The following is a 17,814-nucleotide window of genomic DNA, read 5'->3' on the forward strand; positions in this document are numbered from 1 at the left end:
ATACTGGATTATAACACAATCATCTCCACAAACAACACATGCAGGGGAAGACTCAGCAGATACCAAAGCCCCACTAAAGTGAGTTCTGCTCCATGGGGTTGTCCCCTGCACAGCGCTCCTCCACTGTAGTCTTAGCCAGTCCTCACAGCCTATTGGCCAGTGATGCGCCAACAGCAATCAAGGTTCAACTACAACAGGACAATGCACACAGCACACAAGGTGCGCACCTGAAGTGCCCAGCTTAGGTGACCAAGGAGGCTATGTCACTGGACCCTACAGGACACCTACTACATAAGTCCACTCTACCAAGTCCAGGATATGTAGCAGCTCTACCCAATCAATAGAAACAATCACAGGGAATCAGCCAAAATGAAGAGACCAAGAAACAGGTCTCAAATGAGAAAACAGAAGAAATATCCAGAATAAAACTAAATTAGATGGAGGCAAGCAAACAGAGTTCAAAACAATGGTTATAAGCACACTCCGGGAACTTAGTGAGAATTTCAACAGCATAAAAACAACATGGAAGCCATAAAGAAGAACCAGTCAGAAATGAAGGATACACTAACTAAAATGAAGACTAAATTACAGAGAATCAAGAGTGGGGTAGATGAAACAGAGAATCAGATCAGTGATTTGGAATATAAGGAAGCAGAAAACACCCAATCAAGTCAGAAAAAAAAGAAGAAGAAGAAAAATGAGAACCCAAAAACTTTAAGCATACCAACATTCACATTATGGAGGTGCCAGAAGGAGAAGCAAGAAATTGAAAACCTATTTTAAAAAATAATAATGGAAAACTTTCCTAACCTGATAAAGGAAACAAACATACAAGTCCAGGAGGTGCAGAGAGTCCCTAATAAGATAAACCCAAAGAGGCCCACACCAAGACACATCAGAATTAAAATGCAAGAGATTAAAAACAAAGAAAGAATCTTAAAAGCAGCATAAGAAATTCAATTAGTTATCTACAAAGGGACTCCCATAAAACTGTCAGCCAATTCTCAATGGAAAACTTGCAGGCCAAAAAAGATTAGCACAAAATGTTCAAAGTGATGAAAAGCAAGGATCTACAACCAAGATTCCTCTACCCAGAAAAGCTATCATTCCTAATCAAAGAACAGATAAAAAGCTTCCCAAACAAGATTAAGATAAAGGAGTTCATCACTACCAAACCAGTATTACAAGAAATGTTACAAGATGTGCCGTGCCTGCATGGCCAAGGGTGGACCTGAGGAGGGGCAGTGAAGTATTAAAGAAGACAGACAAGAAAATACAGCTGGGGCTCTGCGGATCTCCTGTGCCTGGATGAGGACACAGAAAAGACCCAGCCTGCAAGCCAAAGCTTTATTTTATAGTCAGATCAAAACAAGGGTAGTAGTCAACATGTTTACAATGTTCTTGTGAGTTTCACCTTGTTTTGGCAGGACTTGCTGCACCTCTACAGCTCATTAGCTACCTAGGAAGGAACTAGGGAGGGCTATAAGGTTAAGCTTAATTATGCTAAGAGACCTCTGCCCTCTAAGCTGGGATTTGTTTGTGGCCCTGCCACAGGTCAATCTGAGGCTTGACCCTATAGCCGCTCCCTATAATAAGGTCTTCTTTAATAAGAAGAAAAAATAAATAAAATAAAATATATATATATATATATATATATGTGTGTGTGTGTGTGTGTGTGTGTGTGTGTGTGTGTGTGTGTGACCGAATGACCAAATGCCCGAACGACCAGTCGACCAGTTGCTATGACGCACACTGACCACCAGGAGGCAGACACTTAATGCAGGAGCTGCCCCCTGGTGGTCAGTGCACTCCCACAGAAGGAGTGCCGCTCAGCTGACTGGCGGGCACCAAACGCCGGGCTCGAGGCTGGCAAGCACAGCTGCCACGGTGCAAGCCTCTTCCGCCTCCACGGCAGCACTACCAAGCTGCAGCAGCGGCAGGTGCAGTTGGGCCAGGATGAGCAGGAGTGGTGCAGCGCCCAGCCCAGGCTCGGGCTACTCCCCGGCTCCTGCAGTTAGAGCACTAGTCCATCCCTCGAGGGATGTCAGACTGCTGGTTTCAGCCCGATCCCTGCAAGCCAGGCCAAAACAGGCAGTCCAACATCCCCTGAGGGGTCCCAGATTGCAAGAGGGTGCAGGCCAGGCTGAGGGACCCCACCAGTGCACGAATCCGTGCACCAGGCCTCTACTATAAGTAATAAAATGGCAATAAATACATATCTATCAACAAAGGAAGAAATGAAAAGAAAAAGGGAGAGGGATAAAGATATAGAAACATTGATGAGAGAAAAACATCAATCGGCTGCCTCTTGCATGGCCCCTACTGAGGATTGAGCCCACAACCTGGGCATGTGCCTTGACATGGGATTGAAATGAGATCTCTTGGTTCATGGTTGACACTCAACCAATGAGCCACACCAGCCAGGCAACAATTACTTTTTTGTTGTTATTGTTAATCCTCACCCAGAGATATTTTTCCATTGATTTTTTTTTAATCCTCACCCAAGGATATTTTTCTAGTAATTTTTAAAGAGAGTGTAAGAGAGAGGGAAAGACAGAGAGAAATATCAATGTGAAAGAAACACATGGGTTGGTTGCCTCCTGCACAAGCCCTGATCAAGGCCCTGGGCCAGGGAGAGGCCTATAACCAAGGTACATGTCCTTGTCTGTAATTGAACCCAGGACCCTTCAGTCTGTAGGCCGATGCTCTATCCACTGAGCCAAACTGGCTAGAGTATTTCCATTTTTAGAGAGAGTGGAAGGAATGGGGAGAGACAGAGAGGGAGAAACTTCAACATGAGAGAGACACATCCATTGGTTGCCACCCCGACGCACCGTGACTCGGGTCGGGAATCACGCCTGCAATCGAGGTACGTACCCTTGACTGGAATTGAACCCGAGACCCTTCAGTCCAAGGGCTGACACTCTATCCACTGAGTCAAACTGGCTACGGCTGAGCAACAATTTCTTTAAATGCAAATGGAGGATTAAATGCTTCAATCAAAACACATATGGTGAGTGATGGATCACAAAACAAGACTCTCACATATGCTGTCTACAAGACTCACTTCAGATGGAAAGATGCTCACAGACTGAAAGTAAAAGGACAGGAAAAAATATATCATGAAGATGGAAACAAAACAAAACAAAAGGCTGGGGTAATAATACATATACCAGACAAATAGACTTTAAAACAAAGGCTATAACAAGATACAAAGAAGGACCCAACAACTACACTTCTGGGCATTTATCCAAAGAAACCCAAAACACTAAATTGAAAAGACATATACATCCATTTGTTTATTGCCACATTATTTGCAATAGCCAAGACATGGAAGCAACCTAAGTGTGCATCAATAGATGAATGGATAAAGAAGAAGTGGTGCATATATACAATGGAATATGATTCATTTAAAAAAGAATGAAATCTTGCTATCTGCAACAACATGGATAGACCTCAAGGATATTATGCTAAGTGAAATAAGTCAGAAAGACAAATGCCGGTTGATTTAACTTATATGTGGAATCTAAAACACAAAATAAACAAGTGGAACAGAAACAGATTCATAGATACAGAGAACATTTTGATGGTTGTGAGATGGAAGAGGAGTTGGGGGATGGGTGAAAAAGGTGAAGGGATTTAGAAGTATAAATCGGTAGTTACAGAATAGTCATGGGGATGTAAAGTACAGCATAGGGAATATAGTCAATAACATTGTAATAAGTATACATGGTATCAGGTGGGTACTAGATTTATCAGGGTGATCACTTCATAAGTTAAATAAATGTTTAATCACAGGGCTATACACCTGAAGCTAATATAATATTGTATATCAACTGTAACTTTAAAAGAATAATGTTTACTCAACAATAAAAAGGAACATACTACTGATACTATAAAGACATGGATTGACCTCAGAAACAACATGCAAAGCAAAAAGTAAAGGAACAGAAGAGTACATATCGTATGATGTAATTTATATGAAACTCTAGAAAAGACAAATATAATTTATAGTGATAAAAATCAGATCCTTGGATGCTTACATGGGGATAGAGGGATTGGCTGGGAAGAGGCTGAAGAAACTTTTGGAGATGTTGGAAATATGCTATATCTTCATTAGGGAGGTGGTTACATTGGTGTATATGTGCCTTTGTAAAAATTGGTCAAAATTTACAATTAAAATGGTTGTCTTTTATGTAATTAAATTTTACCTTGATAATGTTTATTTTAAAATACATACTTTATACATATCCACCTTGATGTTGTCAAAATAAAAACACAAAGAATATTAGAAATAATAAGAAAATCACTTTTTTTCCCCTAAGAGCTGGGTTGTTGTTGTTTTTTAATTTATTGGAGTGACATTGGTTAATGTGATCATATAGGTTTCAGATGTGGGTTTCTATGTTAAAAGATCTGTATATTATACTGTATGCCCATCACCCAAAGTCAAATCTTCTCCTGTCACCATATAGTAGGACCCCCTTCCCTCTGGCAACCATATTGCTGTTTGTGTTTCTGAGTTTCAGTTTTATATCCCACATATCAATGAAATCATAGTTCTTAGCTTTTTCTAACTGACTTGTTTCACTTAGTATAATATTCTCAAGGTCCATCCACATTGTTGCACATGGCAGTATTTCATCCTTTCTTATGGCTGAGTAGTATTCCATTGGGTATATGTACCACATCTTCTGTATCCAGTCCTCTATTACAGGACATTTTGTTTGTTTCCATGTCTTGGCCATTATGAATAATGCTGCAATGAACATTAGAGTACATGTATCTTTATGAATACATGTTTTTGAGGCTTTTGGGTATCTACCCAGGAGGGGGATTGCTGGGTAATATGGTAGCTCTATTCTTAATTTTTTGAGGAATTGCCAGACTGCTTTCCATAGTGGTTATTCCAGTCTACATTCTCACCAGCAGTGAATGAGGGTTCCCTTTTCTCCACAACCTCTCCAACACTTGTTATTACTTGTCTTGTTGATAATAGCCACTCTAACAGGAGTGAGGTGGTATCTCATTGTAGTTTTGATTTGCATTTCCCTAATTCAGTGATGGTGAACCTATGACACGCGTGTCAGAGGTGACACATGAACTCATTTTTTTGGTTGATTTTTCTTTGTTAAATGGCATTGAAATGTATAAAATAAATATCAAAAATATAAGTCTTTGTTTTACTATGGTTGCAAATATCAAAAAATTTCTATATGTGACACTGCACCAGAGTTAAGTTAGGGTTTTTCAAAATGCTGACACGCCGAGCTCAAAAGGTTCGCCATCACTGCCCTAATTGCTAGTGAGGTTGAACATCTTTTCATATATCTATTGGCTGTTCTTATGTCTTCTTAAGAGAAGTGTATTTTCAGGTCCTCTACCCATTTTTTGATTGGGGTGTTTGTTTGGTGTTGAGTTTTGTTAGTTCTTTATATATTTCAGAAATTAAACCTTTATTGGAGCTACTGTTTGCAAATATGTTCCATTTGGTTGGCTGTTCTTTGTTTTGTTGTCAGTTTCTTTTGCTGTACAGAAACTTTTTAGTTTTGTATAATCCCATTCATTTGTTTTTTGCCTTTATTTCCCTTGCCTTTGGGGTCAAGTTAAAAAATGTTTCTACAACCAAGGTCCATAAGTTTGGTAGAGAATCACTTTCAAAAGTAGCTAAATTAAATTCAATGTAAATCAGTAAAGGCTTAAACACATTGAAAATAAATAGGGTGTCCAAAAAATGTATACACACACTTTGAATAATTATAAAAGCAGTGTTTGGTAAAATAAATCTCATTTTCAAAATTGAGCTATCAGCTGTTAAAGTGCACATACATTTTTTGGAACACCCTGCATTTGAGAGCAAGATTGAAACCAGTATCCTATATAATAAAGAGGTAATATGCAAATTGACCATCACATCCTCACACAAGATGGCTGTCCCATGTGGTCACAAGATGGCTGCCTCCATGTCATCACAAGATGGCTGGCAGGGGAGGGCAGTTGTGGGTGATCAGGCCATCAGGGCAGGGCAGTTGGGAGCAAACAGGCCAGCAGGGGAGGGCAGTTGAGGGCGATTGGGCCAGCAGGGGAGCAGTTAGGCATCAATCAGGCTGACAGGTGAGTGATTAGGGGGCGATCAGGCAGAAGCAATTAGAGGCAATCAGGCAGGCAGGTAGGCAAGAGGTTGGGAGCCAGCAGTCCCGGATTGTATGTCCAACTGCCGGTTTAGGCCCGATCCCTGTGAACATCCCCTGAGGGATCCCAGATTGGAGAAGGTGCAGGCTGGGCTGAGGGGCACCCCCCACCCCCCCTCCCCCCGCATGAATTTCATGCACCCGGCCTCTAGTAATGTATAAAACACAGGTGTGGTGTATAGCTTCCCAGAGTCAGTAACACACAGAACAATACAAATCAAGAAAGTAGGTTCACTCTCAACTATAACCTGTTCCTAAAAATGAGTCTGCGCCCAAATTATGTTCTTTTATTGGTGAAATCAGAAACCTTCTTTAAACTTTTCCACATTCTTTTTCCTTATATGTTCCACCATGATCTTCTTTATTTAAGTAATAGTTAACAAGTCCCTCTCTTTCATGCACAAGTCTGCACTGCTGCATGCAACTTCACCTAATGATTTTGTTTCTTTATTTTTACTCTCTCATTAAAGATTTGGCCATAATTATATGTGCAATCCCAAGACCATCATGTACACGATTTCACGAAAAAAACTTGTCTCTGTCTGAGATGCTTGATGGCACTTTTTACTTCCTCATTCCTCAAACTGTAAATGAGGGGATTCAGCAAAGGGGTGATCACTGTGTAAAAGACAGATACCACCTTGTCAAGGGAGAAGCTGGTATTGGGCCGAGTATAAATGAAGATACATGGTCCAAAGAAGAGGGCAACCACCATGAAGTGAGCTGAGCAGGTAGACAGGGCTTTCCAGCGCCCTTCAGCTGACTGTTTTCTAAGAGAAACCAAGATGACTGTGTAGGAGGTGACCAAAGCCAGGAAACAGGCGAGGGAGATGGTTCCACTATTGGACACCATCAGCATTCCTGTGAGATATGTATCTGTACAGGCCAGCTTGATGACAGGAGGCACATCACAGAAGTAGCTGTCAATAATGTTGGGGCCACAGTAAGGCAGACGAATGGTCAAGAAGGTCTGCACCAGAGAGTGAACAGTACCCCCCAGCCAGAGAGCAATGACAAGCGGTATGCAGACCCTCATGTTCATCACAGTGGTGTAGTGTAACGGCGTGCAGATGGCTACGTAACGATCATAGGCCATAATGGTCAGCAGAAAGATCTCAGCACAGGCAAACAGATGGAGGAAGAAGAGCTGTGCGATGCAGTTGTCAAAGGAAATGGTCTTTCTCTTTAAAAGCAAACCCTCCAGCATCTTGGGCACAGTAACAGATGAGTGGCAGATGTCAATAAACGACAGGTTGCTCAGGAAGAAATACATAGGGCTATGGAGATGTTCAGTAAAGATTATGGTGACCATGATGAGGATGTTCCCCCAAAGAGTGAGCACATATATGGCTGAGAATGCCATGAAAAATAATACCTTCAGTACCCAGTTATCAGTAAGTCCCAAGAAGACAAATTCAGTCACTCTTGTTTGGTTTAGCGCATCCATCCACTGAGTTTTCCAAGGGACTTTGGGTGGAAAGGAAGTAGAATAAAAGCTAATTTAGCTTTACTGTTATAGGAATGGAACTAACTCAAGTGATTCTGCATTCCTATCTGAGTTGCCTATTTCTTCCTAGAGCATTTATAATTAAGACCAATTTAATAATAATTGTTACAATATACCCACCATGTATCAGGAGCCATTCCAGACACTTTACATCCACCATTCTATTTAACCACAACCACATGCTGGCATAAGCATGACTGTCCTGTCTTGCAGATGAGATAAGTGAGCTATACAAGAATAAATAAGTTGCCCCAAATCCCTAGCCACTAGTTAGTTAGTTCTTTTCATTTTAGTCTAATCTGCGATACCACCAAATTAATACTCAAAGCACAACTCCCAGATAAAATCATTCATTGTTTCACTCTTCCTATCAAATTAAATGTACCTTCAAGGGCTGCAACAGTCTGCTGCACATTAATTTTCCCACGATGGCATCCCTTCTATCCCCCTATGCATTCTTTTCTCCAGCCAAGCAAGTTACTATGCTTCAGCCATGCTACCTCCACCTACTTACTTTCAAAATCTTTGTCTCTATTTATTGTTTCCTCTGCTCAAAAAACATACCCTGTAATCAAATGTACTCTCTGCACCTCATCACTATTTAATTATTCATCTTTCAAGTCTCTCAAAGACCGATACCTTTCATGAAACTTTCCTGACACAATCAAATCTTATCTCTTCATTTTCATATTTTTTATATGAAATTTAACTGTAAAAGAAAAGAAACTATTTGGCTTTGCTCCCCATTAAGTTCACATTTTCTTTTTATATATATTTTTATTGATTTCAGAAAGGAAGGGAGAGAGAGAGAGAAAGATGGAAACATCAGTGATGAGAGAGAGTCATTGTTCGGCTGCCTTCTACACAAGCCCACAACCCTGGGCATATGCCCTGCCCGGAATTTCGACCTCCTGGATCATAGGTCAATGCTCAACCACTGAGCCACAAGGACTGGGCAAGTTCGCATTTTCTTTAAAAGCAATAACCACATATGACTTATCCCTTGTAACCCTTAGGATGGTTACTTGCACACAGTAGGTATGCAAAAATGCTTTTATTTGACTGAAGTAACCTGAAAAAGAATCCAACCCTTCCTTCACAGTAGAGCTAATAATTGACTAAAACATAATTTTTTAAATTTTGTAATATTATTTGTCCCTGAGGACATATTATTTTATAAATACTAACGTTATATTACCTATAATTTCCTATACTGATGGGCTGGCCAAAAACTATAACAGGGTTTAAGAAATAATTACCACAAATCATAAAAAATACTTGTATTCTTGATTCAATTATTTCACTTGTAGGATTCTCTTAAGCATCCAAACTATGAAAAAAAATAAATGCAAGAAAATATTAATTACAGCATTAATTAATATAGCAGTCATGGGGCTATCTTTCCCCATCAAAATTCCAGTGACATTTGTTTTGTTTTTTTTTCGCTAAAAGTATTACAAAGGGTATTACATAAGTGTCCTTTCCCCCCCCCACCACCACCCTTGACAAGCCCCTGCCCTCCCTTACCCCCCAGTGTCTTATGTCCATTAGTTATGGTTATATGGATGCATACAAGTCCTTCGGTTGATCTCTTACTCCCCTCCCTCCTGTCCCCCAACCCTCCCTGGCCTTCCCACTGCAGTTCGACAATCAGTTTGAGGCAGCTCAACATTTGTTTTTGAAGCCTGAATAAATATAGTGGAACTTAAATAGAATTGTGTGCAGCTATTAGGAATGGTAATAATAAAGAATTATCAATATGAAAAAATATTGAAATATTATGAAGAATAAAAATTGAGATAAAATAATTATTTTTATTGTATTATTTATTTACAATACAATATTGAATTATTTTCCATTCCAACAACTGTAAACTTACTTTTTCCCTACCCTGTATTTCATAGAAATAAAGAAATCAGTAATTAAGGATATATGTTTATTTAAACATTTTTAGCAAAACAACGTACTGGAAATAAACTGAATGTTTATCAATAGAGGAATGGGTAAATAAATTTAGTGCAATCACAATATTACTAATATATAGTCATTAATAAGAATGAGTCGGGTGTAAGTATAGTGAAGCAGTGATTCACAATGCCTAGGGTGGGGGGGGAGGGTATAAATTTTGCTGCCCAGGCCCCATCTCAGACAATTCATTCAGACCCACCAGTACTTTTAAAGCTCCTTGTTGATTCCAAACAGCCAAGATTGCAAACTATTAACTTCATGGATTATTAACTTCTTGGTGAAAAAACCATATTATAAATATGTTGTGAACCAGGAAGGAAGGGAGGGAGGGAGAGAGAGAGAAAGGTAGAGAAGAAAGAAGGAACAAACAAACAAAGACACAAAGGAAAAAATGAAAAGAGATTTTTATGTGTAGATATGCACATATATATACACATGTATGCTTGAATATATTTATACATATTCAAACATATATACATATTGATGACTTATGTTTGTATGTAATATTTATTCCTAAAAGGATAGAAGATAGGTGTTAAAGAATACATGTTTAGTGTAACGTTGGTTACCTGTGAAGTAAAGAATTAAAAGGGATAGTAGGATTTTATTCATTTTTACATTAATCTCTGTATTGTTTAAATTTGTATAATAAGCATGGGTTACTTTATTTAAAAAGACAAAGTATTAAAAAGCATATGTAGCTGTTTTGGCTCAGTGGATAGAGTGTCAACCTGTGGACCAAAGGGTCCCGGATTTGATTCCAGTCAAGGGCACATATCTTGGTTGCAGGCTCCTCCCTGGCCTGGGGCCTGGTCAGGGCTTGTACAGAAGGCAACCAATTGATGTGTTTCTCTCACATCAATGTTTCTCTCTGTCTTTCCCTCTCTCTAAAATCAATGAAAAAATATCCTCGGGTGAGGATTAAAAAAAGAAAAAAAAAAGCATATGTAGAGGGAGAAAAACAAAAAGGAAACTAAAATGCCTACTTCATGGGATCATGAGTACAATTTTACTCATCCATGTCTGAAAGTTTATAATATGGTTGTATTTCTTATAAAGCAATATTCTGAAGATGGGGACTATCTTTCCTATAATCTGCTGGTCAGCAATGCATTAGCAGCAGAGAACCAAGAACTGTTTTGCTTTCACCTAGAAAGGAGAGGCAGAGGCTCCTCATAAGAGCACGTTCAATGAATTCAAGTAACTGTGACCTTCAGCTTCACCTCCCCAAGCCTCGGTTTTCTGAGCTATGAAATGGGAACTAGATGCAGCTCTTCTTCGTGATGAGATGTAGCACATGTCTAGGTCTCCTGTTGAAAAACTTAAGAGAAAAGCCAGGGAATGAGAAGGATCTCTGGCTTCATTAGTGGTTCAGAAAATTATCATTAAAAATTGAAGCTCATAGACATTTATCTCTCTAATAAAATGTCATGTAGCTAAGGTTCTGAGATGTTTTATGGCTTGCCTGCTTTTGCATGCAGAGCTGGAATTCTCTGTCCCAGTTCTCCTGCCCTAAGGTTCCCACCACTTAGCAGTTGCCTCTAGAGAGCTGATGAGCTAGATTAACTCCTATCTCTCTTTTAGTACATGTACTTAGTTTATTTTTAAGTTTTATCCTTCACAGAATATTGTATTTTTTCTTTTTTTAATATTTGTTCCACCTGTAATACTTTCAACCATAAAGATAAAGTTTTAAAAATATGTATTTGACCCTTCATAGTATGTCATGATATTATCTACCAGATTGTCAACCAAAACAGGAGGGGGAAAAATTTCTGAGAAAGAAAGCTGCTCTGAGGTTTTAAAGGTAAGAATTGTTTTTATGGTAAGAACTAAACGGTGTCCTCTTCTCTGCATTCAGAGAAAGCTCTCCACAGCACTTCCCCCGTATGTTCCAAGGATGTAGTTATGATGAGTTATGGCCCAGAGAGTGACACTGAGTAGGGAAGCCCAGGGGGGCAGAGCTGTCATACAGTCGGCTGTGGTCTTCCATTTCTTTAGAACAGCCCAAATCTAGTCTGCATGCTGGCTTTCAGAGCACAGAAAGGACAGGCTTTCTCCAGTGGCAATAAGGACAACCTTGCTTAGACAAACAAGTAAAGACTGTAGAAGAGGCTCATTCTTTGTTCGAACGGTTGTAGCATATTTAACATTCATTCTATAAACATTGTGAGTGCCTAGCCGGAAACTGTGCTAGGGATTCAAATGCAAAGAGGCAGAGGGAAGTGATGGTCTTGATTCCTCCCAACCCCCAAACTTCACAATTCTATGATTTTTTTTGATAACTAGGAAAAAAAAGAACAGGTGCCATGGCAAAATCTAAAAGGTGGCAAGTCATAATGCTAGGCATTTTGAGGAATCTTGGAGAATGTGTGTATTTGTGGTGTGTGTGTAGGTGCCCTCATAGAAAGCAACACAATGAAAAAATACATTGAGCCCTGAGACAGAAGAGAGGGCAAAGTAATTCTCATAAGTTAAAAGGCCACCTATTAAACTAAACACCACACACTTATGCAACATATCAGACAAGTGATTGAGATGGGGTCTTGTTCAACACCATCTACATATGTGCATATCCACAATAAGTAGGGTAGGTAAAGAGGCAGCAAAGCTTACCAATTCTCTCCAATTAAGCAGGGGCAATTTAGTTGATTGTTGTATTCTTTAATCCACACTTATTTCATAATTCCTTATGAAATAAACCTGAGAAAACAAAAATATTTTTTAAATACCAAATAAAAACACTCTGATTTGGATATTAGTAACTGGTTTCTGTTTATTTTTTTTAAATATATTTTTTATTGATTTTTTACAGAGAGGAAGGGAGAGAGATAGAGAGTTAGAAACATCGATGAGAGAGAAACATCAATCAGCTGCCTCCTGCACATCTCCTACTGGGGATGTTCCCGCAACCCAGGTACATGCCCTTGACCGGAATCGAACCTGGGACCTTTCAGTCCACAGGCCGACGCTCTATCCACTGAGCCAAACCAGTTTTGGCTGGTTTCTGTTTAAATAGTTCCACCCTTTCAATGTTGGTCCCTGGATTTTTTTAAACCTTTCATTCTCTGTAAATTTTGCATTTGTCTTTTTCAATACCTTTGTCTTCCTCTGGCCAAGTGAGGTAGAAATAAGCCTACTTGCCATCTGCACTTTAATGAGTAACTACTATGGCATTATAGAATTATATTTGCACTGGTTCCAACAAACATTTACTATAGAAGAAAAGTAATTATTTTTAATAAACAAATGACTACTTTAAGAGATATTATTTGATATTAACTTTAAGCTTAAAATTTTGTATCAAGAAAATATAGGAGTGTTTTGATTGTGGTAATCATGTCACTCTACATATAAAATCATTGTATCATTAAAGCTGGGGAGAAAAGAAAATATAAAGGTTTTAAGCACTTGTGTCAAATCAGAGCAAGTTAGTATTTGATTCTACTGCTGAAATAATAAACATTATTGAATAAAGATCTATTTTGTGAGCTAATATACCTAAAAATTTAGATTCTGCTTCTTGGCCAAGTCATTTGATTTGATTTTCATTATTTGGAAAGTAAGTAATAATTTTATCCCTTTAATTATTGTGATGGTTAATTGTGTCTGTCAACTTGGCTAGGCCATGGCACCCAGTTGTGTTGCCAAATACCAGTCTAGATGCTGTTACGGAGGTGTTTTTCAAATGTGATTAACATTTAAATCGGTAGACTTAGAGTAAAGCAGATTACCCTCCATAATGTGGATAGGCCTACTACAATCAGTGGAGGGCCTTAAAAGAAAAGACTGAGGTCCCCAGAAGAAATAATTCTGCCTTCAGACTGTCTTCTGACTCAAGACTGTAAGACTGACTCCTGTCAGAATTTTCATCCTGCTGTCCTGGCCTGCAAACTTCAGATTAACCAGGCCTCACAATCTTATGAGCCAATTCCTGAAAATAAATCTCTTTCTATATAAATGTGATTTGTTGATCAATAGATGATAGATAGATGAAGAGAGAGAGAGAGAGAGAGAGAGAGAGAGAGAGAGAGAGAGAGAAATCCTATTGGTTGTGTCTCTGGAGAAATCTGACTAACACAACTATCTTTTTTGCAATGGTATTAAAGATAGGAATGTGGTTTAGGGTTAGGAAAGTTTAGATTCTCAAGGAATAAACTTCCTTTGAAGATCTCATTATCTCTTCTCTCCCTCCCTCAACATCTACCTTAAATAACTTAAAATAATTATTATCACTTTATAAAGGTGAGGCAGCAGAGGATAGGAAAACTCAGTGTAATCCAATCAACTCGATAAAACTAGTAACTCTACTAAAGTCTGGCTCTCTTTTAAAGGCCAAAGCAATATTCTTCAATGTATACTCAGTAACATTTATGGACTTAACTTGCTTGTTGAAAATAGGTTTTCCACTAACATCAAGCACTTACCATAATCTCCTGTGCATCCTCTAATGATTCATTTCTCCTCTTATCCTGTGTTACAGAAGCTTAGGCTGTAAAATACAAAGCACAAAATTCTGCACAGGGTGGATTTCAAGCTTGAAAGCTTTGGGATTTTTATCCATCTGACGTAGGATTTTGAAGTGATCACTGAATAACTATAACTGAACTTGCCATCAATGAATACTCAGGAGTATTATTAAAAGTTTTCCATTTCAATGAATTTCTGATAATTCATCTCATTCATTTAGCAATTTAATACCTGGACAATAAAACCAGCAGCTTCCAAATATGGAAGTGTTCCAAACTTTGGCAATTAGCATCATATCAGTGTGTTTAACCACTGTACTAACCACTGCAATACACACCAGGGATTCAAAGGCCAATGACAAGTGAAACCTCCTCACCCATGAATACTAAGTAAATTGGTACCAACCCATGGACACCAAAAATGTCCAATATATAGCCTAGAACTAACTTAATTTCCAGAAATATCTGACTCAACACCTCATTGGTCTTTTCTACTGATTAAATAAAAGTTAAAAGCAAAAACTATATAATCCACACTTTACAGAATGTCTGCATGAGATAACATGTTTCAGTAATGAGGTAAAAATACCTAGAGATTTCTAACCAGTCAGTTTTTAAATCTCATTAAAAGAATTTTGATCACTTAAAGCAAAATAATAATAATAACACATTGTGGAATTTATAACATGCAGCAATAAAATATATGAAAATAATAACAAAAAGACTTGGCAAAGGAGAATAGTAGTTTGAAAGATTCTTATATTATATAGGCAGTGATAAAATATTATTTGATGGTATACTACATTAAAGATATATATTTTAAGTGCTAAAGAAACAGCTAAAACAAAGTAGTATAGCTAATAAAGTAATAGTAGAAATAAAATAAAATATTTTTTAAAACTCAACCCAAATTCAAAAAAGAGCATAGAAAAATGAGGATAAGAAACAAATAGCAAAATCGTGGATTTAAATCAAACCCCAGTAATTACATTAAATATAAGTAGTCCTAGCCCTAGCCAGTTTGGCTCAGTGGATAGAGCATTGGCCTGCGGACTGAATGGTCCCAGGTTCGGTTCTGGTCAAGGGCATGTACCTTGGTTGCGGGCACATCACCAGTGGGGGGTGTGCAGGAGGCAGCTGATCGATGTGTCTCTCTCATCGATGTTTCTAACTCTCTATCCCTCTCCCTTCCTCTCTGTAAAAAATCAATAAAATATATTAAATATGTATATATGTATATATATAGTCTAACTTCTATTCAGAGCATATGAAGAACTCTTATCACTCAACAATAAAAAGACAACCCAACTTAAAATAGGCAAGTGATTTGTTTGTTTTATTTTGTTTTTTAATATATTTTTTATTGCTGATAGTATTACAGATGTCTCCTGTGCCCCCACCCTGTACCCATTTCCTCCCAGACCCTACCCACACCCCCCCCCCAGGTCTTCACCACCCTAGTGCCCAGGTCCATGGGCTATGCATATCTATATCATAAAAGGCCTGTGGTCGTGACACCGTTACAGTGTCATGACCAAACGAGCAGCGTCTCTCACGGCAGGCGGGGCAGAGTGCCAGCAGTGTCTGAGGAGTGTGCGAGGCATCGCAGGGCGGGACACCGGCAGCGTCCGCAGAGCGTGCAAGGTGTTGCAGGGCAGCGAACATGGCCCTGATGGCAGGCTAGGCCTAGGGGACCCTACATGCGCATGATTTAATCATGCACTGGGCCTCTATAACTATTTAAGCTCTTTGGTTTATAACTTGAATAGACATTTCTCCAAAGAAGATACAGAAATGGTCAATAAACCCATGAACATATTTCAACATAATTAGCCTTCAAGGAAATGAAAATCAAAACCACAATGAGGTGCCACTAAACATTTACTATAATATTTATAATTGGAAAAAAACAGACCATGACAAGCATCAAAAGGGTTTGGAGAAATTAGAATCCTCACATATTACTGGCAGGAATGTAAAATGGTGCAGACAATTTTAGATATAATTTGGCCACTCCTCAAAATGTTAAACACAGAGTTATCATAACAAGCAAAATCACTCATATACCCAAGAGAATTAAAAACTTGTCCACACAAAATCTTGTACACAAATATTTATTGCACATTATTCATAATAGCCAAAAAGTAGAAATAATCAAAATGTCTATTAATTGACAAATGGATAAACAAAATGTGGTATAGCCATAAAATGCAATATTATCTATATACATAAAAGGCTAAGTGACCAACTGTATGTATGTCCTACCGTCCAACCGACTGACTGGCGGTACATATGATGGGCACTAGCAATTTAAAAATAAACGCGTGTGTTTCGACCTGTTGTTGTTGATCGTGAATTTGGTTGACACTTCCATTACAGAGAAAGGACGAATAGCGATAATAAAATATCTCTTCTAATTAATTTCCTTTCAATGTGCACAAATCTGTGCACTGGGCCACTAGTTTAGTAATAAAAAGGAATGAGTACTAATATATGATACAACATGTATCCACCTTTGCAGTGTGAGAGATGGAGAGACCATGCATAGAGTTTGAAATTGTTGAGGAGAAAAGGATATGGGGGCAGAAAATGTTACAGGCCCTGGTGGAGTTCCCCCAGTGCAAGGCAGTAAATATACAGTAGACTGTATCTATTATATGCTACCCACATGTAGGGATCCTCCATGCAATTACCAGACTTACCAGAACAGTGAGAGTAGGGGGGGGGGGTGGAATGAAGGCTGGAAAAGTGTCGTGCAGGCCAGGTCCAATAGTGCCAGCCTACCTCAGACCACAGTTCTCACCTTACTACCTGTGGAAACCCTCTGAGCACTGACCACATTACCCCAGCTCCCCTGTGCAGGAAGATGTGATGGAGGGTGCTGACAACCAGAATGCAAGAGAACAAGGTTGGCCAGTGAGACAGAAAATGTGTCGGGGTTATAGATCATGATTCCTCAGGGACAATCCTCACCAAAGACAGCACAGAGGACAGCAATAAAAGAGGAGAAGGAAAACCAAGGAGATGAGGCCCAAGGTCAGCATCCACCTCAATATCAGTACCACCGCAACTTCAATTACTTCTACAGATGCCCAGAAAAACCTAAAACACAACATGGCAAAGAGACAAAAGCAGCTGATTCACCAGCTAAGAATTTGTCTGAGGCTGAGCAGGGCCCGGCCTGAGTAAAGGTCAGCTTACCGCCTTTACCGTCATCCCAGTTGTCCAAAAAGAAGAAATGAATATACAATTCCAGCAATAAGAAATGAATGAAAGATTGGAGCTGAAGACCATAAGTTCTTGGCTTTTTTTGTCCATTGACCAGATAAGCAAAACTATCTGCATTATCTAGTCAGTTTGGGAGGGGTTACATTATCCACATCTGTTTGGGTAAAGACAAACAGTGAGTTGTTTTCTTTAAGCCTGGTGTTTCTCAATACACCTTTAAAGGTTTTCGATTGTTTCATATCTGGTCAAGTTGAGATTTTTTAAAACCTCATTTTTAATTTGTAATAAAAGTTTATAACTGTTGTGTGTGTTTTTAAGTCAACCATGATGTTATGATTTGTAGTAATAAATGTGTATTTGGGCTTTGTCCCCTTTTCTGATAATTCAGTTTTTATAGTCTTTATAAATGTCTTTTATTGGCTGTGTGGTAGGTAAAATTTCAAGGAATGGC

At 38.8% G+C, this 17,814-nt stretch overlaps 1 protein-coding gene across 1 annotated transcript; it reads right to left on the reverse strand.

The window, feature by feature from the left end:
• Positions 1–6,696: 6,696 nt before the first annotated feature.
• Positions 6,697–7,638, reverse strand: LOC102419484 (olfactory receptor 4E2). The gene has a single exon (XM_006087513.1). It carries the CDS (start codon positions 7,636–7,638, stop codon positions 6,697–6,699), a length of 942 nt encoding a protein of 313 aa, XP_006087575.1.
• Positions 7,639–17,814: the final 10,176 nt, after the last annotated feature.

The sequence above is a fragment of the Myotis lucifugus genome, unplaced genomic scaffold (genome assembly GCF_000147115.1).
Source record: "Myotis lucifugus unplaced genomic scaffold, Myoluc2.0 scaffold_38, whole genome shotgun sequence".
Classification (NCBI taxonomy): Eukaryota; Metazoa; Chordata; class Mammalia; order Chiroptera; family Vespertilionidae; genus Myotis; species Myotis lucifugus.

What these genes read in the sequence shown, in the direction of transcription:
- LOC102419484 (XM_006087513.1), bottom strand. Translation starts at nt 7,638, where the DNA reads ATGGATGCGCTAAACCAAACAAGAGTGACTGAATTTGTCTTCTTGGGA.